This window comes from Herpailurus yagouaroundi, unplaced genomic scaffold, assembly GCF_014898765.1.
Source record: "Herpailurus yagouaroundi ecotype Mexico unplaced genomic scaffold, PumYag 182, whole genome shotgun sequence".
In the NCBI taxonomy this organism is placed as follows: domain Eukaryota; kingdom Metazoa; phylum Chordata; class Mammalia; order Carnivora; family Felidae; genus Herpailurus; species Herpailurus yagouaroundi.
This window is the reverse complement of record NW_024412413.1, coordinates 54,534,661-54,554,382: the sequence shown is the minus strand read 5'-3', so window position 1 is coordinate 54,554,382 and position 19,722 is coordinate 54,534,661. Positions and strand designations below refer to the sequence as shown.

The window sequence follows — 19,722 nt, the reverse complement described above, 5'->3', positions numbered from 1 at the left end:
CTATTACTACATATTTCAGATATACACACATTGGAAAGGTGTGGTCAAGAAAATGTTACTTTATAACATCGGAGATACAGGCTTTCTTGCACGTTTTCTTCCTCTGTAGTATCTGGCATTATTTGATACATATTTCACACCCTGTTCACCGAGGAATCGGAACATGTTTTTCACTGCAGTTTGGCGTCTGGGTGTGCCTGGGGAGGCGTCACAAAGAGCCTATAAAAGGTTTCCACCTACAACAGGAGTAGGAGGGCAGGAAGGAGTCCAAGAAGGGCATCGAGGCCAAGTGTTCGGTTTCGGATTGCTCTTTGTTTGGGCCAAACTTCACCGAGCTTAGGTTCTGCGACTAGCAACCTAAAGACTAGTGTGTCTCAGAATGGTTAAAATTCTCTGCCTGCCGTATCTTAGCCGTCCCCACGCCCCCCGCCCCACCCCACCCTCCAGCGTGATTGAATGCGCAAATAAGGGTTTTCAGCCGTCTGTGAGAAAGAGGGAGGGGAAGGCAGAAGTCGAGGATGGACGGGGCGGTGGCACCGCTCTAGAGACAGAGGACCCAGGGTCCCACAGAGAAGACATAAAACCTGGCGGTCCGGGCCACAGGAGGCCAAGACGAGATGCTGAACGGGCGGGGGCCGATGGGGGGCAGCAGACCACGGCGGCGCACTCGGTCCGCCCCCGGGACCAACTCTTGTCCCGAGGTGCCTCCCCCCATTACGTCTCTTTTGGTTTCGACCTGCCGACTGGGCGGGGCCGCGGGACGCCATTCCCACAATGCTCTGGGGCGTGCCGCCGCCGTCGCTGCCGCCTCCGCTACCGCTAGTGGAAGAAGATGGCGGAAGGCGGAGCGGCGGATCTGGACATCCAGCGGTCTGACATCGCGACGCTGCTCAAAACCTCCCTCCGGAAAGGGGACACCTGGTGAGAGAAAGGCGTTGAGGTGGCCGTGGTTGCGGGAGGATGGGGGAGAACTGGGCGGGAACTGCGGGCCGGTGTCTTTCGCTAGTGACAGGTGCGGGCAGGTCCGGCGGCCGCCGCGCTGGGCAGCAAGAATTGGGCTGCTCCCGAAATGCTGGGGCAAAGATTGGACCCGAGATGAGGGCCAGGGTTCGTGGCTTGTCGGGGCGCGCTGAGAGGTGTGCGAGGAGCGGCGACAGCGACTCACTCAGTTCTTTTCCTTTCCGTCCTCCTTCCTTCCGTAGTGCCGCTCCCACCTCAGGCCTTCCCGAATGATAGGTTACAGTCCTTCGGCGTAAGTCTCCGAATTTTTGACAGGTCCAGGTCCCGCGGCTGATCAAGAGCTCACCCTCTTTCCTCCTCCAGTCGTTTCCTTTTCCCGGCATTGTCGGCATTCAAGTTCCTCGTTATTCTGTTGCTCGTATTCTTCCGGGAGGCGGGCTGCAGGATGTTTGCGGTTCCTACTACACAGGTGGCATGTGTCAGGGCGCCACTTAAGAGAAAGAAACCCTAGTTTCCAGGTCCTTGTCAAAAGGAGGGATAGGAGTACAGATCCTTAGGCTAATGAGGAGTACCACGTGGTCTTGTGCTTTCGGGGAGGCTTGGTGGAAACCGGCAGCATTTCTCTTAGAAGCGCAGCCCTCTCCTCGTTTGAAGGATAACGCAGGCCTGCAAAAAGTAGATAAGTCCACTTGAGGCTTAAGTCGCTTGCTAATAGTCAGACTTATGAAATACCAAAGGATATCCTTAAAACAACTGAAGGAAGTGTGTATACATTCTAATACTTGTCGGCCATTGCAAGTGGCGTTCAGAATAACTTAGATACGGGAATGTGTAGCGTGAAGAGCAAGTGCTCTGTTTATTAAGAAGGATGATGTTCCCCTTCACAGTGGTAACCATTATTTTCGTGTCCCATTGTCACCATATCGCTGGTATATTATTTAGAGTGTTTTTTCACCTCCTCTATGACTTATTGGAAGGAACATAAGATTTAGACCTAGTTAGGTCACTGTTTTCACCACTTAACCTGCGGTGTGACTTTGAGGAAAGTTAATTTAAATCGTTGTACCTCAGTATCTTCATCTATGAAAAATGGGCAATAATAATGTCATTATGGGGTTTTTGTCCTGATTCAATGAAATGCTCTGAAATATTATGTTTATGCGATAGCATTAAATTTTAGTTACTTTCTTGTCACCGCCATTTACTTCTAATAAAATGCTGTAGTATTAGGACATTTTCAAGTTAAGCTAGTAGATGGCAGTCTTGGGACTTGAATTTTAGTACTTTGATCTAAGTCTTGGTACTGTTTTCCTACTTTGTGAGGCTACATTCTGTGCTTATATGATAAAAATCCCTGAGGGTGTAAACATACACTTGTTGCAGTACAACAGAAAATACGCTCTTTGGATGATTTAATCGTCATTATTGTTCATATTGGAGTGCTTGTAGCATGTTTATTCTTGTGTGGAAGTTGGGTATTTCCTGAGACACAAGTTTACCTTAGTCTGTGGATTATTGAAGGTAATTCTTGCTTCCTACGCTTAAAAATTCTTGATTCACCTAGCCAATTACCACCTCATAGGAAGATAAATGTGGACTTCCATGAAATAGAAATCTAAAATTTAAATATGCCACTTATTCATGTGGCTATTACTTCTCTTTAATGTGTGTTTTTGGTATACTGAGTAATAATTGGTGGTGTTGACACCATAGGGTGATAGGAACAGTATGAGTATTGTGGGCATTAAACTTTTTAAAGTTTAATGTTTCTCACATAAAAGTATTTTTGCTTTTTAGCAAAGTTATTATAAAACATTTTAAAGATCTAAAAGAATACAGGAAGTCCAAAATTTCTGTCTTTTCAAAGCTTTCATTTTAAAGAAAAGGAAACTGATGCCCGTATTTTTAGGTAACAGCAGAATGTGAAAAATTTTATTCTCAAATTCATTACCCTCCTTAGTTAAAGGGAAAAAGAATGCAGGAACAGGATAGTACTGGGGATTTGCAAAAACCAGTTTGGTTTATATGTAAGGCAGTTAATTTGCAATTAGGTGAAACCTGTCAAAAAAGGAAATAGCTCAGATTCAGTTTGATTCAGAGCTTTAAGGAGAATAATTTGGTAAGTACAAATTTGATTATGTACACATGATTACAGAACTGGTAAAGATATTTAATAATTTAGTTGTTACTTGGGCTCATGTTTTTGGGACTCTTTCAAACTTATTTTTAACTTGTTAAAAAGTTATTTCTTTTTGATGTCTTTTTAAAAGATCTTTAGATTAGTCATTTTTGCTTATTGGGGCAAATCCAGTCTGGTATTTTATAACTGAAATGGATTATATGTAGATGGAACGTTGTCTTCATATATGTGTGGAACCATCTTGGAAAAACTGGGTTAATGAGAAAAAATGGAAGATTTACCATAAGTTTATTCTTAAAAGTTTAATACTCATGTTTGATGTTATGGTCAAGGGAATTAAAATGAATAAATTTCATTAAGTAGTTTGTGAGCACTTTTGGATAAGGACGGGTTTCATAGTAGTCTGCTCGGTAACTAACACTTAAGCATGGGTACAGATTTGATTCTGCTTGAAAACTAGAGTTTCTGTTTATTTGTAAATAGTGAATGATTTTTTTAATTTGCAGACTGACTTTCTATAGATGAAAATAAGTTGCACAAGTTGAAATGAGGAAGAACAAATTTTATAACTTTGATACTAGATTTTATAGTGACAACTCAAAATTGATGCAGAATTATACCTCTTAAAAAAGTGAGGTATAAAAGTGACACTGATCTGCATTAGAAGGAGTAAAGAAGTAGTCTTATAATGCTATTTCTTAATCTGTATTTTAGCTCAAAGGAGATATTCAGAAAACCATGAACAAGGTTGTTAGAATTTAGTAACTATAGAACTAAGGATAAAGAAACTAAAATTGTTTAGATTGAATGAAAGATAACCTTCAAATACTTGGTGGCTTCTCATGACATGGAGAGAAGAGGAAATTTTGTTTAAAGTATGTTACATGTTAAGTATATTAGGGATAAAGGAACCTATTCAAGGGGGATAGGTAGTTAAATAAATGACTTACTAAGACAATTTGTGGGTTATGGACTACTCTCTTTGGAGATATAAGTAAATAAACAGATAACTACATATCATCAAAATCATCGCATTATTTCCCCATTTTTATGAAATTTTATTTCTCTACCAGTCGTTTTCACTTATTTTTATGTGTGATTTTAACTTTTATGTACAGTCTATGGAAATGCATAGCTAACTTACAAATATAAATTTTGCGTCATTTTTTTTATTTTACTTTAATGAGAGAGAGCGTGGGCAAGCCAGGGGAGAGAGGGTAGGAGGGGGAGATAGAGAATCTTTAGCAGGCATGGAGCCTGACTCAGGGCTTGATCCCAGGACACTGGGATCATGACCTGAGCCTAAATTAGGAGTCACCAGCTGAGCCACCCAGGTGTCCCTGTGTGTCACTCTTGTATACACCCTAATAACTATAGTAGGTTTAAGATACTTCAGAGAGTAACTTTAATTTGTATTTGGAGTTATTGCATATGATATGTATGATATTTTTGTTTAAATACGCTGGCAAGGAGTGGCCCATCAGATCAAGGTTTTCACATTAGGAGACATTCAGTTTTAGAGTTTTCCTTGCATTCCTACTCTTTTTACTTAGAAATCTTTGAGGCTTTATTTTATATGGTCTCTTATGTTTCTGCAACTTTGACACTGACAGAAAATACCTTAAAATGACAAATCAGTTTATAATGTAGAAGAGCACTATTAATCAGTGTAACCTCCAGATTGTTTACTAAATGCTTGCTAAAAATTTCTTTTCATTACTATTACTGTAAATGTTAATTTTAGTTGTGCCAAAGTGTTAACCACTAAATTAGGGTACATGTCACATCATTTTCAGGAAATGAAACCAGAAAGCAAAACTGTTTTTTTAGTGTTGGTAAATTGGTGAAAATAAGGGCAGAAATAGTGACATTATGAAAGCATATTTTTTACATTTTGGTTGCTTAAAATCCAGAAAGGGAATTTTTCCTAATTTAAGCCTTCTTAGAAGTTTTTAAATCACTTCTAAGTTCTTAGTCCAAAATTAATGTACCTCATTTGCCAGGAAGATCCAGAGCTTTTTAGTCAGTGATTTCATTTATCTGTTTAGTGACATTTAGGCTTTTCCCCCCAAATCCTATCCTTTTTGCCCCATTAGCACATGTAAAATATTAAATGTTCTTTTTACAAAATAGTTTTGTGACAAGTATTAATCTTGCTTGTACATAAGTATAATAAGAAATTAGTGTCGGGCCACGATGTATAATATTACATTTTTTAAAAATTTTTTTAATGTTTATTTTTGAAAGAGAGAGACAGAGCACAAGTGGGGGAGGGGCAGAGAGAACCAGAAACAGACTCCAGGCTCTGAGCTGTCCGCACAGATCCCAACACAGGGCTCAAACCCATGAACTGTGAGATCATGACCAGAGCTGAAATCGGTTGCTTAACTGATTGAGCTACCCAGGTGCCCCTATATTACATTTAAAAACCACCTGCTAGGTACTGTTTTAAGTACTTACATATGTTAACTTGTTTACTCTGCTACGATTCTAGGGCACTAGAATGTGAAAGTGCTGTAGGAATCTTAGGCTCAGAGTATTCACACAGAGATATATTTGGGATTTGTTTTTTTGTTTGTTTTTTTAAATATAATTTATTGTCAAATTGGCTTATATACAACACCCAGTGCTCATCCCAACAAGTGCCCACCTCAGTGCCCATCACCCACTTTCCCTCTCCCCCACCCCCATCCACCCTCAGTTTGTTCTTTGTATTTAAGAGTCTCTTGTGGTTTGCCTCCCTCCCTCTCTGTTTGTAACTATTTTTCCCCCTTTCCTTTCCCCCATGGTCTTTTGTTAAAGTTCTCAAGATCCACGTATGAGTAAAAGCATATGATATCTGTCCTTCTCTGGCTGACTTATTTCATTCAGCAAATACCTTTCAGTTTGGGATTTGAACCCAAGTGGTCTGGGGCTTTAATTCAGGCCCTAAAATCACTGTACTATACTGCCTCTTATTTTGAAGATGCATTTTAAAATGTCCCACTTTAAAAAGGCAAAAAAAAAAAAAGGACATGTTTTCTTTTTAAATGGAATCTATTTTATATTTAGCAGCAGAATTCTACCATTTTATTGCCAACTTGTCTTTTCCGACTGTTCAGTTTAGATATGTAGTATTTAGAAAAATTGTAATGTCTTTCTCCTGGAAATTGAAAATTTAATTCATTTAAAGTTTAATGGGTGATTAACTCAGTATGTAGAATAAATGTTATTTTGATCCAGAAGTTTATTTAAAATAAATTGAGATGATTTATTGCTGAAACTTTGAATTTAAATTGTTTATCAGTAATTGTAACATTTTATTAGAGGCTGTATGGCTCCTTCTCATACAGTTTTACAGAAATAACACATCAAGCAGACAGGAAGAACTTGTAGGATATTTTTGTTTTAGTTACCTTGCCTGTATTTTAAAAGTGTTGGCTTATAGTAAACCACAAACACATAAGGATCCCTTTTTGGACTATGAATCCATAGGAACAGCCCAGCCCAGAAATGCAAATATGAAAGTTTGGTATTTTATGTTCCATATTTACCAAGTGATTTTGTTTTTCAAACACAACTCTTCATGAATTTTCAAAGTCAAAAGACTTTTGAATTAAGACAGTGAAAATATTGATACCTCTTTAACATCTTCCTGAAAACTGATGGTTCAAGTAGCATTACTGCAAAGAGAACAATCAGTTTTGCCATATTGGTCATTAGATATATCCATTTTATTATATGAGTTTAATGTGATTTTTCTATTCCTCACTTTGAGAATCACTTCATTAATAAGCCATGATTATTGATAAAAGTGAATTGAAGCCATCAGACATATTAACAAGGAGATAATGGGAAGGTTAAGAACAACCAATGAAGGTGTTTACTTGCATTGTCTGATTTAGTCCTTAAAATAAGGATCAAGTATGTATTTATATTCCTTTCTTATAGGTAAGGAAACTGAGCTCAGAGAAATCAATTGATTTGCATGTGGTTCACAGGTGGTAATGCCACCACTAGTGAACATTTATTGAATGCTAACACTGTGTCGTTCACTGTTGCAAATGCTTTATACTTAGAGTAAGTTTTCTTATTTACCTCGTTTTATAGATGCTTTGAAGAGTTCAGAGCTGGTTTAAATACCTGGTTTATAATGATTTAAAATACCTGGTTTATAATGATTTAAAATATCTCTTTAGTATTAGGAACGTCCTCATGCTGTCACTACTCAAATATATTGCAAATAGTATTTCATTAAATCATTATTCCTCCTTAGCTCCTTTATAGAGTTTTTCAACAGTTACTAAAACAGTTGTTTTTCTTCTTGACTCAGTTCAGTTTGTGCCTTTTATTTTCATTTCCCTAGTTTCCACTGTAATTCATACTCTATATCTTATATTTTTTCCATCGAAGTCATCTCTCCACACTCTTTTCCCATCTATTCTTTAAACAAGGGAAAGGAAGGAGCTCCTTTCAGTTTTATCATCCAGTTTACACAGAAGTCACTACTAAAGAAACATAGAATAAGAATGGTAGTAAGTAACCTCAGTTTTGGATACAGTTTAAATGACATATCTGAAGGCCTAATGAATAACTCCTCAAAAAGAAGAAAAGAAGGTGAGATTTTAATAGGAGGCAGAAAACCTCTGTATGATTAACCTGTATTTGGTTATGCCTACAACACTTTTTACTACTTCCGTCAGTAAGATTCTGCATGGTTTCTTTATAGCCCTCCCCCTGAAAAGGAGGGTAATGACTACCTTTTCTTCTCCCTGAGGAGGAGAACTAGCTGTCCCTTCTCTCCTTTTAGTTTTGAGAAGACCCAAATAGTAATGTGATAATTCCTTACTGTTAGGAAAAATCATGTAGCAGAAGCAGCCATAGAAAGGACCTCCTTCGTGAAAGAAGTCAAAGACTTTCACAAGCAAGTCCAAGAGTGGCTCAGGCTATTCTAAATTTTAGAGAGCCAGTTAAATCAAAACCTGGAGCATTAAAGAACAAATTAATTACCCGAGTCAAAAGAGCATGAAGTTCCTTGAGTAAAATGTTACCAAAAAAAAGATTAAAAATGATGAAGTGAAATGATCATAGTAAAAGAAATATGAAGATTTCGGTTGTTTTATATTATTTAACTATGTTTAAAAAGATTGACCAAGTTTAACAGTTTAATCACAGGAGATTTATGTTTGATATAGATGGAAAATTTATATTCATAAATTTGAATGGGTTTCAAGCTGCAGAAGCTTAATTCTCTGGAGAAGTACAGCTGAATAGTTACATGTATCATATAGTTATGGTGATGGTTACAAAAATTATCACTCATTTACCGTGTTAAGAGCTTTATACCTGTTCTCATTTTGCAGATAGAGAAACTGAGGTACAGAGTTATATGCACATAGTCACACTTGGATCAGTGGTAGAGCAAAGATTCCCAAGCTAGATAGTCAACTCGAAAGCCCACATTTTAAACTGAGTGCATGATGCTCATTTAAAACTGAGCCATATACTCATATTATGGAAGCAGCTTTTTGAAAGAAGAATACTTTGAAGTTTTAAAATCAGGAAGCGATAGCTTTATCAAAATAGCACTTTCATCTGTTTTCCATCTGAGGAACCTGTAGGATATTCTGTGGCTCTCTCCTTGGTTTAGCTTTCTAGTCTCTTAGCAGTCTCATTTCTAACTTACATAGCTCTGCTTTGGTACTGATGGTGTTTCCCATTTCCTGCAAATTACTTACTGATTTCTGCATCATAGGGCTTTACACATCATTGATATTGTTTCAAGTACATTTTACTAATTCTTGACATTGACTTTCTTCAAAACCTAGCTCAACACCAGTTTCTGTAGAATCATCCCTAATAATCCTGTCCACATATATGACCCTTCCACTCGAAGGAAGGAAGGAAGGGAGGGAGGGAGGGAGGGAGGGAGGAAGGGAAAAGGGTGCCTTGTTGGCTCAGTCCATGGAGGGAGGGAGGGAGGGAGGGAGGGAGGGAGGAAGGGAGGAAGGAAGGAAGGAAGGAAGGAAGGAAGGAAAAGAAAAGGGTGCCTTGTTGGCTCAGTCCATTGAGCATCCAACTTTGGCTCTGGTCATGATCTCATGGTTCGTGAGTTCAAGCCCATGTCGGGCTCTATCCTGGCAGCTCAGAACCTGGAGCATGCTTCCAGTTCTGTGTCTCCCTCTCTCTCAGCCCCTCCACCACTTGCACTCTCTCTCAAAAAAAAAAAAAAAAAAAAAATTTTAAAACGTTTTTTAATAGTAAATAACAGCTTTATTGTGATGTAATTCATATATCATACAGTTTGCCCACTTAAAACTTACATCTTACTGGGTTTCAGTATTCTCTTAGAATTGTGCAACCATTACCTTAATTAGTATTGGAATATCACCCCTCCTCAAATCCTCTGTAACTATTAGCAGCTCCCTTCTTCCCCCCGTTTCTCCTCAAATCCCCCTGCTCTAGGCAGCTACTAATGTGCTTTTTGTTCTATAGATTTGCCTATTTTGGATATTTTGGAATCATATACGTGATATTTGTGTCTGGCTTCTTCCTTGAAGTATTAGTACTTCATTTCCTTTTATTACTGAATAGTATTCCATCGTATAGATAATGTACCACATTGAACTTATTCCTTCATCAGTTGATGAAATTTGAGTTCATATTTTTGACTCTTATGAGTAATCCTGCTGTGAACATTCATGTGCACATTTTTGGGTAGATGTAACTGATTTCTCTTGAGTATAGACCTAGAAGTGGAATTGCTGGGTGTCTATGTTTAATTTTTGAGGAACTGACAGGCTCTTTTCCAAAGTGGATGCCGCATTTTACATTGCCATCAGCAGTATATGAGGGTTCCAATTTTTCCACATCATTGTCAGCACTTGTTAATGTCTTTTTTTGATTACAGCCATCTTAGTGGATATAAAGTCGTATCTCATTGTAGTTTTTATTTGCATTTTCCTAATGATTAATGATGTTGCACATCTTTTCATATGGATATTGACCATTTGTATACCTTCTTTGGCAAAATGTTTATCTAGATCCTTTGCCCATTTTTAAATTAGATTATTTGTCTTTGTATTACTGAGTTTTGAGAATTTATGTGTTATAGATACAAATCCCTCATTAGAGAAATGATTTGCAAAATTTTCTTCCATTCTCTAGGTTTTCTTTTCACTTTCACAATTTTACTTGGCCTCCTTCCTGAGTTCCTTTTTTAATCTTAGTTTAGATGTAAAAAGAGGTCATAAAAATTAGTTCTTGCTAACTGATGAATTTAATGTGCAAAGCAGAAAATCAGTTGGACATGCTTGAAATTTAAAATGAAGATATAAAGAGATTAATCAAGCCATTGTTTTATTTTTTTATTTTAAATTTTTTTTTCAACGTTTATTTATTTTTGGGACAGAGAGAGACAGAGCATGAACAGGGGAGGGGCAGAGAGAGGGAGACATAGAATCGGAAACAGGCTCCAGGCTCTGAGCCATCAGCCCAGAGCCTGACGCGGGGCTCGAACTCACGGACCGCGAGATCGTGAGATCGTGACCTGGCTGAAGCCGGACGCTTAACCGACTGCGCCACCCAGGCGCCCCTAGCCATTGTTTTATTTGAAAGGACTTCATAGCTTTCTTTGGTTAAGTTTAACTGAAACAATGAAATCCTGAGTTATAGTTTGGTACTTTTTTAAAAAGCCTGTACATTATCTGGTTTATAATGGCTTAAATGCTAGATATTATCGATACCTCCTTTAGTCTTAAAAATGGTTTTATGTTCTTGCTATGTAAATGTAATCTAAATAGTATATCATTAAATTAGAGAATGAATCTTAGAGTGAATTAGCATCGAGAATTGTTTATTCTGCTAATTCTGCGTAGTTATACATTTTTTTTCTGAAATTGTGTGCTACGTTGAATTAGACTGAAATATTTGTGTATTTTCTAAGTGGTAAAAGAATTACTATTTTATGTATACGTTGCAGAGAAAAAGGTGGGTTTTTTAGAAAATAAATGACATATTTATGTCAGTATAGACAAAGAGGAACTGCTTATCTAAAAGTTGTAAGTATAAACATACTAATGGAGAAAAGAAAAGAAAGAACTATGCATTCATTAGCTCTATGATTTCCTAAATGCAGCTACTGAGATTCCCTCATTGCCCCATACTGCTTTTAAACTTCTTTGTGTCTAAGACTATTTCTCATTTATTGGCCCCTATATATCTTTCCTTAAATTTGCTTCCAGCGTGCATAAAAACACTAAACAACTTTTAGAGTTCTGTCTTTACCCTGCCACCACCAAAAAAAGAAATAAGAAGAAGAAGAAAGAAACTTGGCCATTTTAGTTCTTATAGTAGGTTTTCAACATTTGACGACTGTCTTAAAATTAACTTTATTTTGGGTCCTAAAACTGACGCAGCTACTTTGGAGCCACTGAAACCTATTCCGTCCAGACCACAATACAATTTGTTTTTCTTGACGCATTCAGATATTTAGCATGATATAATATAGACCTTTTTGAAGTACTTAAAGCTTTATGTAAGTTTTTTACTCACTAAAGATTTGATTTGTATTTGATCCTCCCAGTAATCTTGTGAGGTATTTCCAGTGGTCTTCATGAAATGTAAATCAGATCATATCTTTTCCCTGCTAAAAATCTTACAGCGGCTTTCTGTTACACTTAGGATAAAATCCTTATTATTACCCTAAAGGCATTGTACAGTTTGAGTCCATTCTACATCTCTAGCCTTGACTAGCATTTCTCTCCCCACCCCCCCCCCCACCCCCTTATAAACTCCAACATCATTTAGTCAGTTCCTCCAACATACCAGACTCCCAAAGTTCTGGTCCTAGCACATACTGTTCCTCTTGTCTAGATAGCTTTTTTTCTTACTCTTTCTGAAATAACTTCTATTCATATGCTAAAATGTTACTTTTTCAAAGAGGCTTTCCTTTGATCTGAATAGGGAGCCCTTATATATTTTCATAATTTCCAGTACTTTCCCTTTACAGCACTTATAGTATTTTACTACATATGTTAATTACTTAATTAGTGTCCTCCACTGGACTCTGAATTCTGTGAATATAGGGACCTTGGCTATTTTGCTAGCTGTCTATTCAATATGGAATAGTATATATGTAGTAGACGTTTAGTATTTATTGAGTGAATAAATGAATTGCCATTTCTAAGTTGAACAATCTAAAGGTTTTAGCACTAACCTCTTTAAGATCTCACAGCAAGTAATGTTAGAAGATTTTGGCCTAGTCCTTTTTCTTTCTAGTGTGGTTGACAACTCTATACATGATGCTCTGCTTACCACAAGTGTGGCTAACATCTGTCACCATACAACACTATTGTGATGTTATTGACTGTATTCCCTCTGCTGTACCTTTTATTCCCAGGATTTATTTATTCCGTAACTGGAAGCCTGTATCTCCCACTTACCTTCACCCATTTTCTACATCACACAACCTCCAGATACTATCAATAGTATGTCATTAAATGAGAGAATTAATCTTAGTACTTCCCTCTGGCAGCCATCACTTCATTCTCTGAATTTATATGTCTGATTCTGCATTTTGTTTGTTTTTTTATTCATGTTTTGTTTTTTAGATTCCACATGTAAGTGACATCATACCGTATTTGTCTTTCTTAGTCTGACTTATTTCACCTAACATAATACCCTCTATAGCCTAGTTCTTTCTCTCTTCTAAATTTAGAAATTATATATATTCCAGTCTGATTTCAGGAGGTAGGAAGATTTGTAAGCAAAACTAAGCATGAAAACAAATTGAGATTGGATGTGAAAAAAAAATTCACCCATGATTTAGTATTCACCTACCATTCTGGAAAACCTCCTAAAAGAAAGATGGTGTTCACTTTTTGTGTAGCCTTAATTGACATGAAAGTGTGACTCTCATATAGGCGTAGTGTGAACACTCAGGCTTTTTCTACTAAATTCTTGATAGGCAAAGATCTAACATTTACCAAAGATGCCCCACTTTGAAAATACTTACTTTCTTCATACGTAAAATGGCTAATAGTTGTTAAACTATGCCTTTTGATATGCCTTTTATTTATAGCTTGGTAATAACATTATGATGTCCCTCTACTATTTCAGTTCTAGGACAACGCTTACTGTTTCGTAAAGAGGGGAATGGTACGTGGTTTTACTAAGCATCTATTACATCTTTAGGTCTTTATTAAATGGGACTTGTAATCAAGTTTAATGTATTAAAAAAAAGCATTGAACTTTAGAGTCTGAAAACTAGAGTGCTTAATGAAAACAGGCCTTGCATTACTCATGTATGCAAGTAGAGTTGTATTTCATTAGTAAGTCACATTTTCTGAGTTTTGGTTTCCCCATCAACTAAATAAAAAAAGAAAGGAAAGGTTACTCTAACTATAAACTAATTAACATGAAAGCACTTTATACAAAACTTTTTATAAATATAAGGCTTTTATATTTTGTTATGTGGTAGAATTCTGATTTAAGCAATGAGCAACATGATCATATTTGTGTCTTTAAAATGTCTGTGGCAGCAGAATGGAAGGGAAATTGGAAGCAGTAAACTTAAAGTGGAAAGACAAGTTGGGCAGCTATTGCAATTATCTATGCCACTCAAAAATGATAGCGGAGGGGAGGTACAGAAATAAGGTACTTTTCTGAAGTTACTTGGTTACTAGATGTTATGGGGTAAGGAAAGGAGGAATACAGGGTAGTATTCTGGTTTCTGGCTTGGGAAATTAAATTATTGATGACATTTATTAAAGGACCCTTAGTGAAGGAGTAAACATGAAGGTGTGAAAATGATTAATGACTGGAGGTTGAAATGTATGAAAAAACCAAGTTAACATGGACTAGTAGGAATTGGAAATATGATTTAAGGATGTGAGGACTGGCCCTGGGATGCAGATTTTGGAATCATTGGTATGAAGTACAATATCATTGGAGAGTATGAACAGTGAGTGAAGAAGAAATTAGCAACTCTGTGAAGTAGTAACATTTGATCAGAGGAAGCGAAAGTTGCAAAAAACAAAAGGTAGTATCACATAGTTTAACTTAAAATTTTTTTTGCTTATTTTTGAGAAGGCGAGACAGAATCCAAAGCAGGCTCCAGACTCTAAGCTGTCAGCACAGAGCCCAACGTAGGGCTCGAACTCACAAATCGTGAGATCATGACCTGAGCCAAAGTCACAAGCTTAACTGACTGAGCCACGTGGGTGCCCCTCACATAGTTTAACTTTAGAAAGGCTTGATAAGGTACATAATACTATGAATCCTTTGAATTTTTAAGAAACTTTTTGAGGGCTCTTTGGGGTAGGAAGACTTGTGCAAGAGTGAAGAGTAAGTGAGGATTGAGGAGTAGAAACTTAAGCTTAATTGCAAGGACAGATCAGAAGAATGGAAGTAGATACAGAAGGAAATGAGTGTAAAAGTTGGGAGGTGATGTGGGGGAAAAGGGTGAAAGAATTGGCCCTTTTTACATGCTGAGTGGGAAAAAAAAAAAGATAAGATACAAGGAGAAACAAGAGAGTAGGGGTTCTTAATGGGGTAAGTCTCCAACAAGGCAGAAGGAAATTAAATCCAAAGCTTAGGATCAAAAATAATTACCTTGGATTTAAAGAGGGTTACATCCTTCACCAAACTGTAACAGAATCAGATAAGATTAAGATGTGAAGCGAGAGAGTTGGACAGAAAGTAGAGGCATCTAACTTCCTCAGAAAGTAGGGAAGCAAGATTGTCTGTTCAGCCTAATGGATGAGAGAGTTAGACTGGCAAAGTTGAAATTTTTGGAAATAGAGAAGGCTATCTGAAGATATGCTGGAGGATTGTGGGTTATCTCTGAAGGATTTGAGAGACTGAAGACCATAGATCTTTAATCTCCACGAGATTTTCTTTACTAATTTTTGAACCCAGATAATAACATAATGATAAAAATATTTTCATATTAGCGTACTAGTGTGGAGAATCATGGGTAGTGCAAGGGTGAGACACTCATGAAGTTCCTTGTAACCCACTGAAACAGAGGGAAATGGTAGTGATTAAGCTACAGCCAGAGGCCTCAATCATAAATAAAGTGATTTTGATCATATTTTGGTGCATGTTCCTCATGGCATTTTATATGGGAGCACAGCCAGATGTCTTCAGATTATTAAAAAAGGACTCTATAGATTTCACCTTTGGTCTCATCTATAAGGTATAGAGTCTGTTGTGCAAGAAACTTAAATTAGTGCATTCATCACAAAGCAATTTATTATTACCCTTCTACACTTTGGACTCTCTGGATATTTGCAGATTGGTATTTAGATGAATTTTAGATGGTTGCAAATCTATAAAGTAATACTTCGTACTAAAACTTAAACCAGCTTAAAATCAGTATATGTGTCAATTTTAGGATTTTTGATTGTTTAGCTTATATCATCTTCCCAGATATCAAGGGTTATAATCTGTACTTTCTATATTTTATGTGCTTTTCTTTTCTTTTGAGATATCACCCAATCATTTCTACTTTTCTGGCTTACTTACTGGTTGCTCTAGTTACCAAAGGAAATAATTTCTTGAGAATGAATACATTAATATGTGTCAGAAGCATAATTTGATAAATTTAGAAATAAGTAAATCATGCTTTTTCCAAAGAAAATTCTCCAAAACTTATGTAAACTTTTTATTAAAATTCAAATGTGAATTTATCTATTTGGAAAAGATCATATAAGATATGAGATTAGTATAAGAGATAACATAAACCTACAATTTCAAAAATAAATAGTAAAACAAACTGCATTTTATACATTTTGTTGTACATATTTCTATCCCAATTAAAAAAAAAAAACCTAAGTTGTATTTATAATTTTCTTATTTTTATGGTGGAAATGTCTTTTCATTTATTGACTGTCACTTAACTCTTACCAGTTTTGACCTCAAAATTATTCAGTCTATACATTTGACTCCCTTTTTGTGTGTGTATATGTATACCATATATATAAACTGTTATTCTATCTTAAATAGAAAATATTAGCCATGTGTAATGTCCTATTTCAGGAAGACAGAAGAGTATAAAGGAAAATATAACAAAACACTTGTGTACACATCTCTTAGTTTAAAAAAATAAAACATTGGGCACCCAGGTGGCTCAGTTGGTTAAGCATCTGACTTCGGCTTCTTTTGTGAGGTCGAGCCCCGCATTGAGCTCTGCACCCTCAGTGCAGAGCCTGCCTGGGATTCTCTCTACTCCTCCCCCACTTGTTGATGCACATGCTCTCTCTTTCAAAATAAATAAACTTTAAAAATAAATAAATAAGCAAGTAAATAAAACATTACAGAAACAGTTGAATGTCCCTGTGTATGTTTCCCTAGTCCCATCCCCTTCCCTCCCTTGTCAGAGGGAGCCACTGTCCTGAATTAGGTTATTGTTATTACTTTAAATTCTATATTTTATTTAGTTTTATAATTATTAAAATTATCTTATATATATTTTAATATATGCATGGATCATTAAATAGTATGTACTGTTTGGGGCATGTTTTTAAGTTTTCTGTAGTTGCTCTGTGTGTGCATATCTGTTATCTTTATGTACTTGTGCTTTGTTGCATGTGTCTTATTTTTTTGGTTCAACATTGTAGTTTTGAGATTTATCCTTATTAATACATGTAGTTGTATTTTTCATTAGAATTCTTGTGTAATATATTTGGTATGAAAAGTGGATATTAGGTTTTTTCCCCCTTTTTCATTCTTGACAAATTATGCTGCAGTATATATTCTTACAGTTGTATTTTTATAAATATGTGCCAGAGTTTCTGTAGGGTAAAACTTAGTAATGACAATACATGATCGTGTGGTATGTACACCTTCATCTTTAGTAGATATTGCCAAACTACCATCCAAACTAGTTGGAAGGAACTAGCAGGTTCTAGTTTACTCCCCCGTGGCAGTATACAAGTTCCTGTTACCCTACATGTTCTCCACAACTTAATATTGTTGACACATGTGCACATGCTTGTGTTCACCAGCTTCATGATATGGTTCAGAACAATATGGTATGGTGTTAGTTTCTTTTTTTTTCCGTTGCTGATGAAATTGAGTATCTTCTCATATGTATAGAGGCCATTATGACTTTCTCTTCTGTGAGTTGCTTTTTTTTTCCCTTTTTCTGTTAAAAGAATTTTTTTTATTTACTAACTTAAAGGACTTTTTCATGTATTGTAATCCTTGGTCGGTTATGTGGAATATAAGTATCTTCCCCAGTCTGTATGTTATCTCTTTACTTAATGGTGTCTTTGTTGTTGAATGGTAGCTTTTCATTTTAACCTTGGCAAGTTTATCAGTCTTTTTTTGCTTTTTGTCTTAACTCTTCTATATTCTAAGGTAATGAGGATTTTCTCCTATCTTTTTTTTTAAATTATACTTTTACTTTCACATTTACATTTTTAATCCAACTATAACTTATTTTTGTACAGTTAGTTCTGTTGTAACACGGCATGTGTTCCTAAAAATCACTGTGTAATATGCAAAATCATGCAATAAAAAACACAGCATATGGGAAAAATGGGTCTGGGACACAGCACTCATAAAATTTTTGTCAGTGACACATTAAAAAACATAATAGGTGCGCCTGGGTGGCTCAGTTGGTTGAGAGTCCGACTTCAGCTTAGGTTATGATCTCACGGTTTGTGGGTTCAAGCCCCATGTTGGACTCTGTGCTGACAGCTCAGAGCCTGGAGCCTGCTTTGGATTCTGTGTCTCCCCCACTCTCTGCCCATTCCCTGCTCATGCTCTGTCTCTCAATAATAAATAAACGTTAAAGTTAAAAATATATATATAATAAAAGTGATAGCACAGTTTTACATATGTTAAATTGTTAAGAAATATAGAACTACCATAATAAATATGACATTTTTCTTTTGAAAATGATGAAGTTGACTTGCGGAAGTAGGATTTAAAGGGTTGCAGCTTGTGAGTTATTGTGGAGAGTTGGAAGGAAAGTTTTCTGAAACCTGCCAAGAAGTTGTGGGATTTTTTGTTTTTGTTTTTTAATTTTATTTATTTAAGTAATCTCTACACCCAACATGGGGCTAGAACTCACGACCCTGAGATCAAGAGTCACATATTATTCCAATTGAGCCAGCCAGGCGCCCCTGGAATCTGCCAAGAAGTTTTAACAGCAGATGTGGCAAATGTGACTCATAACACACATGAAGGTTTGAAGTGTGTGTGCTTTGTGCATTCCTAAGCCGTTCAGTGCAGCTGAGTAGTTTTCTACGTCACCTTGTGTGTGTTTCAGTATTAGGACTATGGTAAAGCAGTCTAGGCATTTATGGGGCAGAATTGAAGAAGCTTCCTATTAGGGTTTCTAGGCATCTTACCTGCCTTACCCTAGTCCCAGCCCTGCTTGTGTATTAAAGTAGTGCTTTAACATATACTGAAATTTGTGCTATTGTCCTCAAATATATTAATCATGTTTAGTATATAAATACATTTAACATTTTCAAGTTTTCAAAACAAACATTAGAGTAGAACAGACTGCATATGTGAGGTAAAGCTCTAATTTTTTCCCCCACACTTTTAACCGGATCTTTCCCCACTATTCATAATCATGTTTTGGCATATATCATAGTTCCACATACACGAGTCCAATTCTTGTTTCTTTGTGCTGTTTTCATTGGTGTCTTTGCTTCTCTCTATGCCATGATCACATTTTTTACCCACAGATCTGGCACTAACTTTGTAACCTTGGGCAAGTTATTTCTGTGTGCCTATGAAATTATAATAGTACCTACATTATTGGGTAGTTAAAGGAATAAATGAACGAATATATTAAAGTGCTTAGAAATATGCACCTGGCCCAAGAATAAAGCTCAAATGTTAATTATTTTGTTATTAAAATAATTTCTTTAACTTAATAAAGAGTCTTGATAACTAGTAGGCTGATATTGCCATCTTGTTTTTCCTAATCTAAACTGAGAGGAAATGGGAAAGGCTTATGGAAGGATTCCCTGAGAAAGTGACATGTAGAGTATCTGAAAGATGATAGGAACTAAATAGATGTTGGGAGCAATAGGAGAATATTCTAGGCAGATGGAGCTGTAAGGCAAAAAATGGAGTATCTAGCAACTGAAAGAAAGTTCTTGTAGTTAGATCTCAGCACAAAGAAAATTAGTACCAGTTGAGACTAGATAGGTAGGCAGGAGTAGATAGATCAGGCAAGCCCTAGTAGGCAATGTTAAGGATTTTAGACTTCATCTTAAAATCAAAGTTATAACAGTTTATAAAGATTATTATTTCATGACTTTTATTCTTTTTTAGCGGTGTAAGAATAAAAGTCATGAAAAAATCTTTACAAATGGTTCTAGCTATTCAAAAAAAAAAAAAAATCCTCAGAAACTGAAATTGGTCCATCTGGATCCTAATAGTACACCAAGGATTAAGAGTGCTGTTGAGAAAGGCACCTGGGTGGCTCAGTCAGTTAAGCATCCAACTTCAGCTCAGGTCATGATCTCAAGACTGGTGAGTTAGAGCCCCATGTCGGGCTCTGTGCTGACAACTCAGAGCCTGGAGCCTGCTTCAAATTCTGTGTCTCTTCCTCTCTCTGCCCCTCCCCTGCTCATGCTCTCTTCTCTCTCTCAAAAATAAATAAACATTAAAAA

General features: G+C 36.5%; 1 protein-coding gene across 4 annotated transcripts in view; it reads left to right on the top strand.

The window, feature by feature from the left end:
• The first annotated feature begins 759 nt into the window (after nt 1-759).
• USP15 (ubiquitin specific peptidase 15) overlaps nt 760-19,722 on the top strand; it is a 119,684-nt gene continuing 100,721 nt past the window's right edge. For 2 of the 4 annotated variants that reach the window (XM_040491540.1, XM_040491541.1), the window contains exon 1: nt 760-921. In XM_040491540.1, coding sequence (XP_040347474.1) covers nt 833-921 — 89 coding nt within the window. In that variant the 5' untranslated portion in view covers nt 760-832. The remainder of the gene's footprint in view (nt 922-19,722) is intronic. The other 2 variants (XM_040491537.1, XM_040491536.1) reach the window with 1 other exon arrangement.